General features: G+C 39.3%; 1 protein-coding gene across 3 annotated transcripts in view; it reads left to right on the forward strand.

The window, feature by feature from the left end:
• Window positions 1-14,838, forward strand: part of Ranbp9 (RAN binding protein 9) — an 82,248-nt gene that overhangs the window by 9,574 nt on the left and 57,836 nt on the right. For all 3 annotated transcript variants that reach the window (XM_063276666.1, XM_039096249.2, NM_001427414.1), the window contains exon 2: window positions 8,627-8,738. In XM_063276666.1, coding sequence (XP_063132736.1) covers window positions 8,627-8,738 — 112 coding nt within the window. The remainder of the gene's footprint in view (window positions 1-8,626; window positions 8,739-14,838) is intronic.

Consider the following 14,838-nt stretch of genomic DNA (forward strand, 5'->3'; position numbering starts at 1 on the left):
GTGATTTACTTTTTATTCGAGTTTCGATGCGTTCTGGATAAATGACTTACCTCTGTGCTTTATCTGTAGCCTGTTTTAATTTTTGTTTTGAGACAGGGTCTATATAAGTTGCCCAAGTAGTTCTTGATTTTGCAAGCCTCTTTCAATACCCTGAGTAGCCAGGGTGACAGGCCAACACCACAACACCCAGTTTGACAAAATAGTCTAGGTTCTTTTTACCCCCTTTCATTTTCCTTCCTCATCTTCCTTCTCCACCATTCACATCTCTCCTGTTCTTTCTGGTAGGGCAGTCGTTCTCAACCTGTGGGTTGCAACCCCTTTGGGGGTCGAACAATTCTTTCACAGGGGTTGCATATCAGATATATCTACATTATAATTTATAATTGTAGCAAAATTAAAGCTATGAAGTAGAAACGAAATAATTTTATGGTTGAAGGTTACCATGACATGAGGAAATGGTATTAAAGGGTCACAGCATTGGAAAGGTTAAGAACTACTGTGATAGGGTCTCATATAGCCCAGGCTGGCCTTGAACTCATTATGTAGCTAAAAACAACTTTGAATTCCTGATTTTCTGTCTCTACCTCCTAAATGCTGGAATTGCAGAGGTAAAACACTACCTGGCTTGATAAAATAATCTTAACTGGATAACACATGTTTGAATAACCTTAGGGAAAGGGGAGAAAGTGTTGACCTCAGCAACTTTGGAAATTAAATGGAGTCTTAAATAAAAGCAAAGCAAAATTCAACCTATATCCTGAACTCTAGTTGATAAAAGTCTCTCCTGAGGGATTGTGGGCTAATTTTCTTATGCTAATTCTCACACTTTTAGTTTTTCATAATGTTGTACATGTGTGCTGGAAGTGAGATGGGTGAATTTTTACTCACAGAGGAAACCTTATTAGCCCCTCTAACCTGTGGCCCTTGCCATATTGCTCTTATGGTGATGACTTAACATGGTAGCATGCTTAGTAGTTCCCGAAATGCTGTACTCCATAGGGATATACCTCATAAGATTCCCAGGTATTCTCTTCAAGACCTTTGTTGTATAGTGCTAAGCTTTTAAAATTTTATCAGTTATTGAGAAAAGCTGTGTTATAGACTAAGTAGCATATTTATTATGCTAGCACCATTCCCATATTTAGTGCAAGTGAACTAATTAGTATTTAAGGAATATATTTTATTGTAGCTGAACAGGCCTGGTTAGTTAGAATTTAGTATTTCTGAAGTGGAATAGTTGCAGATAGGTGCCAAAATCTAGAGTGGGGGCCTGGGAAGGTGTGCTTTAATTTGGAGTAGAAAGCTCATGATAATCACAAATAAGTACTAGCATGCTAGCGTCATATAAGAGAGACATGTTTCTAGAAGAGTGTATAAAAATGAGGTTAGACCAAGTCAGGTCAGAATTTAGCTGATGTTGGAGGCAGACAAGCTTGAGCCAAGGTCTAAAGTGTAAATGTCACTTTTAGGTCCTCAGATGAAGGGATGAGATGAGAGCTTTACCCAAGCTATGCAGATATACAGCTTGGGCTGAGGCCAGAACATTTCTTTCTCTGTTCTAATTATTCTGAGGCCTAAGCCATGAAGCTCCTAGCCTCTCTGTAATATGGTCTTTCAAGATGACTGATTCAATCTGCCTTCTCTTCGCTTCTGACTGAATTGCTCTGCTTGGTTTCATACTAACTTGGCATTGTGGTCTAATCTTCTGGCTTCTCATTCTCTGACTTGTTCTGTCTTCACTTGTGTCTAGCTTGTTCTCTCTGCAACCTGTCTCTGTAAAATTGTCTACATAAATCTGAAATCTTTCTCTGATTTGTCACTTTGTCTACCCTTCAATTAGGCATCACTTTAAAACATGACTGCTTCCTTCTAACCTTGCTTTCATTGTTAGGGATTAAAGATCTGAACTAAGGGTGTGTCTGTATTCCAGCCAAACCATACTATAATCCATGACGTGTCTGGCCAGATCTTAGAGACCTACAGGGTGTTTGGATGTGATCCCTTGCCAGAGCTGGATTAAAGTTCCTCTATAGTAAAGTGTGAGGAGGACCTGAGCAGCCTGAGGAAGGACAGCTGTCCAGTTGCAGCAGCAGCACACCACACTGGGACTAGAGCAGGCTCACAGGACTGAGCAGAACAGGAAGAGGAGCATTCAGAGGCAGGGCCCCAAAGATTTGCAACAGTATGTCTTTTAGGCTAATGGGGGAAGCTTTGGAGGGAGTGTTTCAGAGGTATCCCTTAAGGGATTGTGTGAGGAAGGCTGACTTACGATTTCCAGAAAGGCTGGCTGGATGTTGAAGAGTGGGCATTTTCAGCTTTCAGTTAAATTGAATCAACAGATTGTTGAACATAGTCTAACAAGAGATAGTTTTGCTAGTTTTAGAGTTTTCAAGTAATGATTTTTTTGTAGCGTTATGTAAACATTTAATTAACATCAAGGGTTTTGCAGTTATAAAAATTGAAATCTAGCAGGGTATAGTGGCACATTCCTTTAATTCCAGCACTTGACAGACAGAGGCAGGCAGATCTCTAGTTTGAGGTTATATATATTGAGATCCAGGACAGCCGAAGCTACATAGTGAGACCCTGTCTCGAGAATTATTAAATTTGGGAATCAGCATGAAGGCTCAGTAGTGAAAAGCACTTGCTATGAAGCCTGAAGAGCAGAGGTGGGATCCCTGGAACCTACACAGAAGTGGAAGGAATGAGTCTCCAAAGTTGTCCTCTGACCCTCCAGGTATGCCCTGTGGCACATGCGTGCTTACATATATGACATATGCTCTTGTTTCCAAACATTTATAAAAATAAGATTTAAAGAGACCTTTAAAAGTGATATTCATGAAGCTAACTCATAGAAAGAGTGAGGGTATCTATGGTCCCTGCTTTGGTGTCATCTCCCAGTAGGGACTGAATGTAGGGTCTTCTTGCCTATGTTAGGCAACCACTCTGCCCCAGCTTCTTTTACATTTTCTTTTTTTTTTCTTTTTTCTTCTTCTTTTTTTTTTTTTTTTTTTTTTTTTTTTTTTTGGAGCTGGGGACTGAACCCAGGGCCTTTCGCTTGCTAGGCAAGCGCTCTACCACTGAGCTAAATCCCCAACCCCTCTTTTACATTTTCTTTTGAGGTAGGATCTTACCAAGTAGTCCAGGTTGAACTTGAATTTAGTCTCTAGGCTAAGTAGACATTGAATTTCCATCCTCCTGCCTCAGTGAAATGAGAAACCTGTACTCCTGGCCATGACTCCTCCCTCCTCTCCTTTTTCTTAAAATTACAGACTTTAAAATAATAATTTTGCATCTAATGAGCATAGAGACAGTCTCAATGTGTCTAATATTGCTAGCTTTAAGAGATTGCACTATTTTTTCAAAGTTGTATTTATTTCTTTGTTTATTTATATCTTTATTTCCTGTGCTGGAAATTGAACCTAGGGCCTTGGTCATGCTAGGCATTTGCTCTATAAGCTTAGTCACACCCTCAATACCTCTTAAATTCTTTTTGTTTTTAGTGGAACTGGGAATTGGCCTGGAGCAGTGGTTCTCAACCTGTGGGTTGGAATGACTATGGGTGGGTCTGTGTGTGTGTGTGTGTGTGTGTGTGTGTGTGTGTAGAACAACCCTTCACAGGGGTCACATCAGATATTTACACTATGATTCATAACAGCATAATTACAGTTGTAAAGTAGCAATAAGATAATTTTATGGTTGAGGGTCACCACATGATAAAGAGCATTAGGAAGGTTGAGAACCATTGGCCTAGAGCACTGGGCAAGTTAAGCAAATGCTTTACCACTGAGCTGTACTTCCCAGGTCCCCTGTAACTTTTAAATTTAATAATGAATCAAATCATTTTAATTTTCACACTTAAAGAACTTTAATGTTTTAGAAAAGCATAATAAATGATTTTTAAAAGATTTAGATTATGAAGACCTTATAGGTATTTTGCAAAGTGAAAACATATATGGGATTTTAATTTGTATGGATTTAGTATGAGTCTACCAATTTGGAACAAATCATATCATCTCTCTGAAAGTTTCATTTTAAAAATTGATGATAGATAATGTTTAATGAGAAAATTCCATTCAAAAGTACCTGCCACTTTGAGAAGTTGTATACCTTCCAGTATTCGTTCTCATTTTCTCCTGCCTTGAAGTAGGAAGAATAGATGGGGATAGGGATGGAGTGATTCCCAGAATTCAGCTTTCCGTGTCCATAATCTTTAATGTGGGGTCAGAAGTCTTGCTGGGCTTCTTGGATTTAAAATGCAGTACGTATCCTGGTTTTAGAACCCCAAGTCACCAGGGTTCTAAAATGAACATGGTTTCTCTCGCTTTGTTTTCTCAGTTGTAAAGTGAGGCTGCATAGTAATTCTTTATTGGATTGTTTTGAATATTAAATGAGTTACTAAATACAATTTACTCAAAACAGTGCTTTTCTTATAGTATTAGATAATGTTAATTATTATTCTTAAGTATATCTTTTTTTTTTTTTTTTTTGGTTCTTTTTTTTTCGGAGCTGGGGACCGAACCCAGGGCCTTGCGCTTCCTAGGCAAGCGCTCTACCACTGAGCTAAATCCCCAACCCCAAGTCTATCTTGAAATTACTTCTAGAATTTGTGGGTACTACCTGAAACTTTATTTTTCTTTGTTAAAATAAAATTTTTGGTAAATTAAAATAAGTTTTGGTCACTGCCAAAACTTGTTTATTATAAAAACCCAATAATAAAATAATTGATTTAGAATTCCAATTAGAATGTATAGTCAGGGTTTTCTTCTCTCTTGTCCCACTCCCACTAACTTCTCTTTCTTGTTCCAATTCCATAATACCCTTGTTATGCCCCCCTTGTATATGTGTGTGTATGCGTGTGCATGCATGTGCATGGGTAACCCAGTGAGTTTCATTAGGGTTACTTACACAGCTGGTGTGATGGGTTATTTACAGGAGCAAGAACATCTTATCAGTGCTACACCTCTGAAGAAAAATGTCTCTCCTTCACCTGATAACCATTAACTTACATGTAGATCCTTTGTGGGAAACACAATGTTGACAGACCCAAGCTTGTGCAGATAATCCTATCTGCTGTGCCATGCTTAGAACACAACAGTTCCATAATATCCACTCCTTCCTCTGGCTCTTAGCATTCTTTCCATAGCTCTTCTGTGATGTTCCTTGAGCCTTGGAGAAGGTAATAGAAATTTCCATTAGTGTTGAGCAGTCAGTGTTTACTTATTCTCAATACTTGACCAGAACTGACAGCAGCACTAGTCTGTGGGCATAAACATAAGATAGAAGCCAATTTACAGGCACATCATGGTCCAGTTAGCAAAACAGTAGTAGTAGTTTTCCCGCTAGAGCCTCTGTCCTTCTCAGCCCTGGGCTTTTCGCCAGACTTAAAGAGCCAGGTATGAGTAGACCTCTGATCAGAAGTGTGGTTGATCATGCTACTACTATATTTCACCACTGGGCACAAGGAACCTGACAGGTCAGTACTAGAGCAACGTATAACGTCCACAGTTGAGGAAGACTGTTGGTGACTACTGTCCCCCAGCAGCCTGCATAGCACCTGTCCATAGACTGAACAGTAGGAGGGCGTTCCCAGCTCAGCTCTGTGCTATAACTGAAGCTTGTCTTCAGCAGTAGAGTCTTAACCATCTAGGTGTTTTTTTTTTTTTTTTTTTTCTTCTTTTTTTCGGAGCTGGGGACCGAACCCAGGGCCTTGTGTTTGCTAGGCAAGCGCTCTACCACTGAGCTAAATCCCCAACCCCAACCATCTAGTTTTGATAGGCAGCTCAAAGCCTTAGTAAGTAAGTGTTTTAGGGGCCATAGAGGCCTCGCTGGCCAGCAGCTCATAGGGAGGAGGCCCAATTATGACTGTCTAAATTTTAACTGTACATTTAGTGTGCATGAGTATTGCATGATAGATAACCTAATTATTTGAATATATTTTTACTGAAAAGCTCTTCCATTGTTACCGCAATTCAGTAAATGCCTGTTATTGTGTGTATTAGGGTTGGGGAGATAGATAGCTTAGCTGGTAAAGTGCATACTACACAAGCATCAAGGCTTGAATTTGATCCTTAGGACACACGGTTTTTAAGCCAACTGCATGGATGGTGGCATGCACTTGTAGTCCCGTCCTGGGGGACAGAGCTTGACACACCTCTGGCCAGCCAGTGTATTCTACTCTGTTCACTCCCAAGCTAGTGACACTTTGTTTTTTAAAAGGTTGATGCTACCTTGAGAACAATACCTGAGGCGATCTCTGGCTGCCACACACATGTACACACCCTCACATATGTGCTCCATAAATACACATACACACTCGACTGTTTTGCATATTTGCGCAGTTGTTTTTTTTCTTGCTGCTCGGCTCAGTGTAAATCTGTTACCTACATATGCTAAAATCATTGGGCTGTGGGAGGGGAGGCTACATTTTGCTGCTTCCATTTTTGTCTTCCTAGCAGACTTCATTGGCCCTCTTTTGTCATAAGGCTGAGTCTTACTTTGCCTTTATCAAAAGTTTTCATGGCAGACTGGTGAAATGGCTCAGTGCAGGTCTGAGTTTAGTCCTTAGATCTCACAGTGGAAGGGGAGAACTGAGTCCTGGATGTTGTCCTCTGAGCACTACATGTGTGTTGTGGCACATACCCATCCCCATTCTCATACATCACACAGACATAGAGAAATAAGAACATTTGTTTTAATGTTCACAGAAAGGAATGGAAACACATATTTAGGCCTCTCTTTGATCCCTGTCACTACCAGCAGCAGCGTAAAAAAGGAGTAGTCGAACTGAATCCACTCAATTCGGTTTCTTTTGAGCTAGTGAATGTGTGGTAATTGACATTGCAGTGGTAAACATGGCTATTTAAGTAAGGTGTGTGCTAGTAATTAGGTGAAGTAAATGCTGAGTCATATCACATACATAAGTGTTGTGTGTCTCAAGATACAGTGCTTTACTTGAAAGCAGTATCTAGTTTTAGAGCAGCTGTGGTGAATTGGAGATTGAGGACTCCTGTCTGAAGGATAGTCACTGACAGTTGGACTGCACCACACATACCTACCTACAGCTCTGGAGGCGTGGCGGGGAGTACTTCTCAAGCAGTCCTGCCGTGGGGATGACTCACATTCTGAGTATTTCTGATGGGCTGTTGCCCAGTCCTGCCTATATTGTAGGTTTTTCTTTTTGTTCTTGTTTTGCTTTTGTTTTTAAATTTTATATTTTTGTTTTTACACTGAATCTTAGCCAAAAGACCAAGAAGCGATTATATTTTGATTTGTATTAGATACATATGGATACATGTGTATAAGTGTCTGTCTGTGAGTCCTTGTGTCTTCGACAAGAGCAAGTGTGTGCTTTTCACTGCTGCGCCCCTTCTCTAGCTGCTTCCTTTGTAATCTTCTGGACATTTTTTTCACGTGCTCATTTTACTTACTTTAGCTTTCAGGGTAATTTAAATCTTGAGAAGGAGTTAATAGTAAATAAAGTAAGGTGTTTGAATGATGGGAAGCTTTGGGATGAGGAAAGGCAAGTTTAGAAAGTTTAAAAGCCATTACTCAACAGGTGGTTTACACTGTTAACAGTAGCATTGTTTTATATCGTTTCTTAAAAACAAAAAACATAGAACTGTACTTTTCTGCAGACTGTTCTTACTCAAGAATTGTGGGTCAGTCTTTTTAGAAATTCTAAGAATATATCAAATAACGGAATTATAAATTCTTAGTGAGTTGTACCTATTAATGTAGTTTATTTGAAATTATGCACTCCTATAACTCTCTTCAGTTTAAAAAATGGTCCATTTTGCAGAAGAATGTATAGGAATGTTAAATTAAATGCAGATTTAGATCTGATAAAAATAAAATCATTATCTTATATGCTTCCAATCCAGAATAACTTAAAATGTCACCTTACGTTGTTTAATTTGGAGACTAGAGAGACAGCTCACTAGTTCTTGCAGAGGACTTGGGTTTAACTTCTAATACTCACATGGGAGCTTCACAGTAACCTTTTTTTTTTTTTTTTTCTTTTTTTCGGAGCTGGGGACCGAACCCAGGTCCTTGCGCTTGCTAGGCAAGCGCTCTACCGCTGAGCTAAATCCCCAGCCCCGCTTCACAAGTAACCTTTAACTGCAGTCCCAAAGGATCCAATACCCACTTCTGGCCTTTGGCAGCAGGCACACAGGTAGTACACAGACACACATGCAGGAAACACTCACACAGAAAAAATTCTTTAAAACAAACCCAGAACTGAAATTTTCACTAAGGGCCGCTGCCAGACTCAGTGTGTTCAGATTGATCTTTATTTTCCAAGACAGGGTTTCTCTGTGTCACCTTGGCTGTTCTAGAACTTACTCTGTAGACCATGCTGGCCTTGAACTGCCTGCTTCTGCCTTCCAACTGCTAGGATTAAAGGTGTGTGCCCCCACTGCCTGAACAGGTTCTGAACTCTTAATAAAACCAGTAATAGTGTGAAGAGTTCCTTGGCTAGCTGCAGCTATTTTCCATATTGGACTTGTTGTAATGGTAAATGTTTCATTAGGTCTTCAGTTACTTGAAATGATAACAGAAATTAAATTTTATCCAAGTGCCTTATTTTCTTGAATTGTGACTTGTTCTTCTTTTTCACATGCAGGTCATGGTAAAACCCCCAAAGATGCAGCATCTGTTCGAGCCACGCATCCAATACCAGCAGCCTGTGGGATTTATTATTTTGAAGTAAAAATTGTTAGTAAGGGAAGAGATGGGTAAGTGCAAAGTTTGGTTGGCATAACCATTTCTATTCCTGGATAATTCCATTTGAAATGATTCATACATGTATATGATATAATTGGAAAGTTAAAATCTTGAAAATCTTGGTTTTGGAAAAATAGACTCTAAATATTACAGTACAGCATATTGGTTCTGGTTAAGTACTAGTTGTATTAAAGCTGGAGCTCATGATTTTAACAGTCTTTCTGGCAAGGTCATTAAAACTGAGAGTTGAGATTTAAGCAATAGAGTGACTTATTTTTCTGAATTCTGCCAAAAAGCTAGGTCTTCTAAAACCTGATTAGCCAAAACCAGTAAGTGGCTTGTTAGGTATCTTAAAGGACTTGGGGTTTGGATTTGAGCTGTAACTTGGAAAGTGGATACTTGTGTGTTCTTGATTCAGAGCTTCCTAGAGGAGGTTAGTGTGTGGTGTGGAACTTCAGAGTAAAGACTCTCTGATTGTTGAACCAACTTCGGTTTATTGCCCTTATGATATTATATATACATTAGAGTCACTTATTGGACTATTAAAATACAGTTTGGGCCTTAACCAAAATATTATTTATCAGAAATTTTAGAAATAGAACTTTGGTAATGATGTAGGTATTTTGAGAAGGTCCACAGAGAATTTTGGTACACATCTCTAGTTTAGAACTATTTCTCTCAAGTTATTATTTCCTGATACTTTATTGGGATAGAGAGTCCTATAAACAACCATAGGGCTATCTGTCCAGCTACCAAGATATTGGACTCTTCAGGTGAGTTGACCTGTTTTATTTATTTATTGAATCCCTCTTGTTGACCTTCCTGTGTTTGATTAACAAAAAGTGTCTAATATATTATTCTTCACTCTGCTGGACTCAGTGCCGGCAGTACCAAGGCAGAAGGGAAAAACTTGGCCTACGTTGAAGCTTTTTATTGCCTATTAACCAAGGTGATCAAACCGAACATAAAACCAGAGATTTCCAAGAGAAAGCCTAACTCTGTAGTTGTGTATCCAACCTGTTTATTCAGCTCCACAGTGCTGGTATTGCTTTGATGATTGTCAGAGTTCTCTAGAGCTGTCAGTCTATGAATCCCATCTGTGAAGGATATCAACCTTATATGTTCATGGCTACAAACACCCGGAGCCTTAAGTCTAATTTTCTGTCTTATATGTTCCCCGAGCTCCAGTCAGATACATCTATCAAGATGTTTGCAATTGAGTGTTCCACAGCATTGCATTTCGCCTGTTTGAAATGCTTTTCTCAGAACCAGTTAGCTTAGTGCTTCCACTGTTGGCATACACTTGAGTGAACATTTCTAATCTTTACCCTTTTCTCGTCGTCTCTGCTGCATCTCCCTTAGTTGGGCCTTGGTAGTTCTCTCTGGAGTTCCCAAGGTGGTTGGCAGTAGTTGTCTCCCAGGTGCTCCCTGTTTGTAACTGTTGACAGTGTCTGTCTCAGACAGACCTGACGTGGCTCTGTCTTTTCCTTAAAATCATTTGGAACAAATGCTTTAGGGCTAAAATAGGAAACTTTTTTTTAACTGTCATTTATGATGTGACAATTCTATGTATTAATTTTTCATTCTCATCAGTTTATAGCTAGGATTTCTCATCCTTTTCCTTTTATGTTTAACCCGTTGGGTACAAAGATCTGTGAGATTCTACAAATATGTGCAGTCATGACCACTATAACTAGTGAGTAGACTATTCCATCACTCTGTCCCTTGGTAGATGGCCCTTTTCCATCTCTAGCCTGGCAACCGTGGATGGGTTTTCTGCCTATATACCTTTGCTGTTTCTAGAATGGCATGTAAATGGAATCATAATACGTAGCCTTCCAAGTCTGCCAACATTTGCTCTGTATAATGAATTTAAGATTCCTCCTTGTTGCTGCATTTTTTGGAGAACAGTCCTTTTTATTGATAATCAAACCAGTATACTAACCCACTCCCTAATTGAAGGGGCAAGTTTCTACAATTACAAATGTAACCAGTATCGACATTTATATGTGCAAGGTTTTTTGTAAATGTAAGTTTTCATTTCACTTGTGTAACTATTCAGGAACAAGATAGCCATATTGTAGATAAAACGCTTTATAAGGAATCTGAGATAGTTTTGGCAAAGTAGCCGGAATCATGTGTCTTTCCACCAAAAGTGTGAATATTCTCTTGATTTGCCTATTTGTGTGTTGCTTTTTTATTTTATTTTATTTTTTTCCACTTTAAAAATCATTTTGATAAAGTATACAAACCATTGTGGCATTTTTCATACACATACACCATTATTACTTTGTCCTTATTCTCCTTAGTTTCCATTGTGGCATTTTTCATACACATACACCATTATTACTTTGTCCTTATTCTCCTTAGTTTTTGTTGTTGTTGTTTTAACTGTTGTAATGATGTCTGGCTTTTCCTATGGCTGAGTCGTAATTCCTGTCTGCCTCTTCATCTGTGAGCTTGTCTTGTCACTCTCTGATTGCACATGTTTCTTAGGTTTCTAGTTCTTTATAGTTGCCCTTTCCTTTGCCCCTAGGGTTAGCTTTCGGTTCTCACTTCCTCTCTGCCAGTCTAGCTAATCAGCTATTAATTCCTAAATTCACAGAATCTTTTTTGTGTGTCACTGCCTCTTCCCCAAAATAATATGTCGTCTTTACATTTTGATCAGGCTAACGGTGGTACATAAACCTTACATACTATTGACGTAAGGGTAGGATATTTCAAAGCTAGCATTCAAGTGAGTGAAGAAATGAATGGTTTTCTGTCTCTACTTCTGCCACTTCTAAAATGGCACATAAACAGAACCACGCTGCCTAAGCACTCTCTTAACTGTGGCACCTTCAACCTACAGAGTGCATGTTGGAAACACTCGTGCTGCAGTGTGTATTGACAACAGAGCCCAGGGAGCAGACCAGTTCACTCACCGCTCTGCATTTTCCTCAGAGATGTGCGCTCATCTGTTTATGTCACCTCAAGTAGAATTTTCTTTCAGATGTGTTTATTTAAGAACAGGACAGATAAAATTTGAATCCAGGGTATTAGTTTTCTAGAAAAATTGTCCTTGACAAGTTTTCTGATGAAATGACCAGTCTAGTGTGGTTGTCTCTTTGGACAGATGACAGAGCAGAGGATCTGTGGCGTGTGTGGGAGCGCTGCTCTGACTCTGTGTCTGTGTAGTACGAGGCCTGCTGAGGAGAATGAAGACCGTGACTGTGACGGGCATTTTGTTTTTCTGCCTAGAAAATAAAGGCTTAAAGGAAAGTTGTTTAATTGTGTGAAAGAATGTTTAATTTTTTTGATTTAGCTTCTCATTTAAACTAAGCATAATTTTTATGCTTCTATATAAAAAATAAACATAATTTATAAGGACAATTTATCTGATCAGTAACTTGTCAATTTTTTAAATTTAAAAATAAAATTTGAACACATCTTTAAAAAGCTAAAATTATATTACTTACATGACCATTTTTTAGGAGACATATTAAGAGTATATTCTTACTTTGTGTTTTTATTAATCAGTGACTGGTGAGAAGTTTCTAAAAATAATTTTATGAATGTAATTTCAGCTCAGGAATTTGATTCAAGTTTTAAATTATGCATACTGATAGGCACAGAGGTAGTAGAGAAACTTAATTTAAAATGTGAGAGAGAATAACATTTTATTGAAAAATTTTAGTTGTAACTCATACATATGATCTTTTTAACTCTTCAAACAGAATATTGATACCACTGTTTGACAATGATTCTAGAAGAATTGGCAAAACTTTTAGTCTTTGTTCTACTTCTCAGTTTTCCTGCCTGTTATATCCCTTAAAGTGTTCCTTTTATGCTTATGGACTTACAGCTTTTTGTTTTGTTTCTGGTTTTTTTTGTTTTTCAAGACAAGGTTTCTCTATACAGCCCTGGACTGTCCTAGAACTCTGTAGACCAGGCTGGCTTCAAACTCAAAGACATCTGCCTTGAGCACTGGGACTAAAGGTGTACGCCACCACTGCCTGGCTTTAAAGGCTATTTGTTTATGAAGAGTAGAAAAGAAAGTTTCCTATCTAGCTTTGAGAAAATGAAAAAATAAAAAGTAAAGATAGAAGGGCTGGGGCTGGAGCTATGGCTCAGCGGTTAAGAGCATGTACTGCCCTTGGAGAAGTCCCCACTGTGGCTCCAGGTCTGTCGGTTTCAGCGCCTTCTTCCGGCCTTCTCAGGCATTGACTCAAGTGCACACACCTGCGTTCAGACATGCACACACACACACACACACACACACACACACACACACACACACACAGAGTTCAAAAACAAAACTAGAAAGGCTTCCTCCTAGTTTCAGTTGTTGTCCTCAACAAATGAGTGCTCACAGAGGAAGGTGTGAGCAAAGAGAAAGCCATTTAAGTAGGCAGCATGGTTATCAGCTCAACATGTTTGAACAAACGTTCAGTGAGCCTGAGCAGCATGACTCTTTTTGTGGTTGTCTTACTTACACTTCCTTGTGGGCTTTCTGAATGCAGCAGAAATTCAGGAAGCATATTCAGGTTAGTATTTGAAAAATACAGTGGGGAAGGATAGAGAGCAGTCATTATACAAGAAACTTTAGATTAAGACATTCTATATTGAATGAAGATTGAGATCATATATGGAAGAACTGAGGAGGTAGTTCTGACTCGAGAAATAGTATTTGCAAGTCCTTTAAGATTAGTAAGAAATTGAGAGGCTTTGTTGGGGGAAAAGACTGCAAAAGCTGGTAAATGGCTGAGGTAGTCTTGGGAAGAGTATGAACCTGTCTGGTCCTTGGCAGAGGCATTATGATAGCTCAGTGTTGCTGGGACTTTAGGGGACTGCAGTGGAACCTGCAAGAAGTAAGAATGGATGTAGGTATGAGAGCCTCGATAGCAATTCTGAACTCTGTAGGTAATTGCAAGCCTTTGTTATCCTTAATAGGAAAGTGAGACGATATCCATATTGAGAAGAACCAGCTGGAGACTGGGAAAGAGCACCTACCATGTGTAAGGCATTCTGCGGGGCACCTCAAAAGGCATGGCCTAGGAGGAGATTGTGGTAGAGACTAAAAGCAGAGGTTTCACACGTTGCTTACCTGTTATGCACCAAAGACTGGGGTGAGAGTTAGGATTAACAAAGTTTGCCAAGGATGAAGACAAGCATGTAGACATGTTGAACATAGGTACCTACTGTCTAGATAGTTATGGGACAGAGGAGATAGGCTTGTAATAAATAATCAAGTATAAAATAGTAGTGATACATGTGAGCAAACTGAAGTGCAGAGCTGTTGGGAGACAGTGGTGATCAGGACACGCTTGGTAACATTTAACACTGCAGAATAGGAAAGAGGTAAACATTAGGCTTCTGGCTTCCCTGTCCTTCAGCCATCTTCACACCTTACTGTAGAAAAGCTTCTTGGGCATCCTTCTCTAGCTGGTGTGTGATTTTTAAAGTAAATTCCTGTTTTACAAGCTGGGTTACTTTTGTTGAGAAGCATAGTGAACATTTAAGTCTTCCTTTGCTGTTCACTGATTTTTTTTTGTCCCTCCTTTTTTTAAAGGAGGGATTTATTTATTTAATATGAATGCACTTAGCTGTCTTCAGACACACCAGAAGAGGGCATCGGATCCTATTACAGATGATTGTGAACCACTATGTGGTCTGGAATTGAGTTCGGGACTTTGGGAAGGGCAGTCAGTGCTCTTAACACTGAGCCATCTCTCCAGCCCCTGGTTTTGTACTTTTCAGTAAATTGTTTCAGTCTGAGTCCTGAACAGGAAACAGTACTTCTGGCCTCATGGAACTAACATAAATGATGCACTTAAAATGTGTGTTAGAGCACCTGGTCCACGGCAGCTCATGGCCTCTTGCTGCTGTTGGTGACGGCCGCCTGGTGCTCAGAAAGCTGGACTGTGTGCTGGTGATAACCTTGGCCTGGAAGAGAGTCAGAGGCTGAAGGACCTGAGGTCAAGGATAGAGCTCCTCTACATAGTGAGTTCCTGGTCGGCTAGAACTATATAGTGAGGCCCTGCCTCCAAAAGAATAAATGAATAATATAAAACCGTTAATTGGTTGTGTCAGCAGTTTATATACACCAGGTGCTTGTGTGTACTTGATTGA

The sequence above is a fragment of the Rattus norvegicus genome, chromosome 17, assembly GCF_036323735.1.
Source record: "Rattus norvegicus strain BN/NHsdMcwi chromosome 17, GRCr8, whole genome shotgun sequence".
Classification (NCBI taxonomy): Eukaryota; Metazoa; Chordata; class Mammalia; order Rodentia; family Muridae; genus Rattus; species Rattus norvegicus.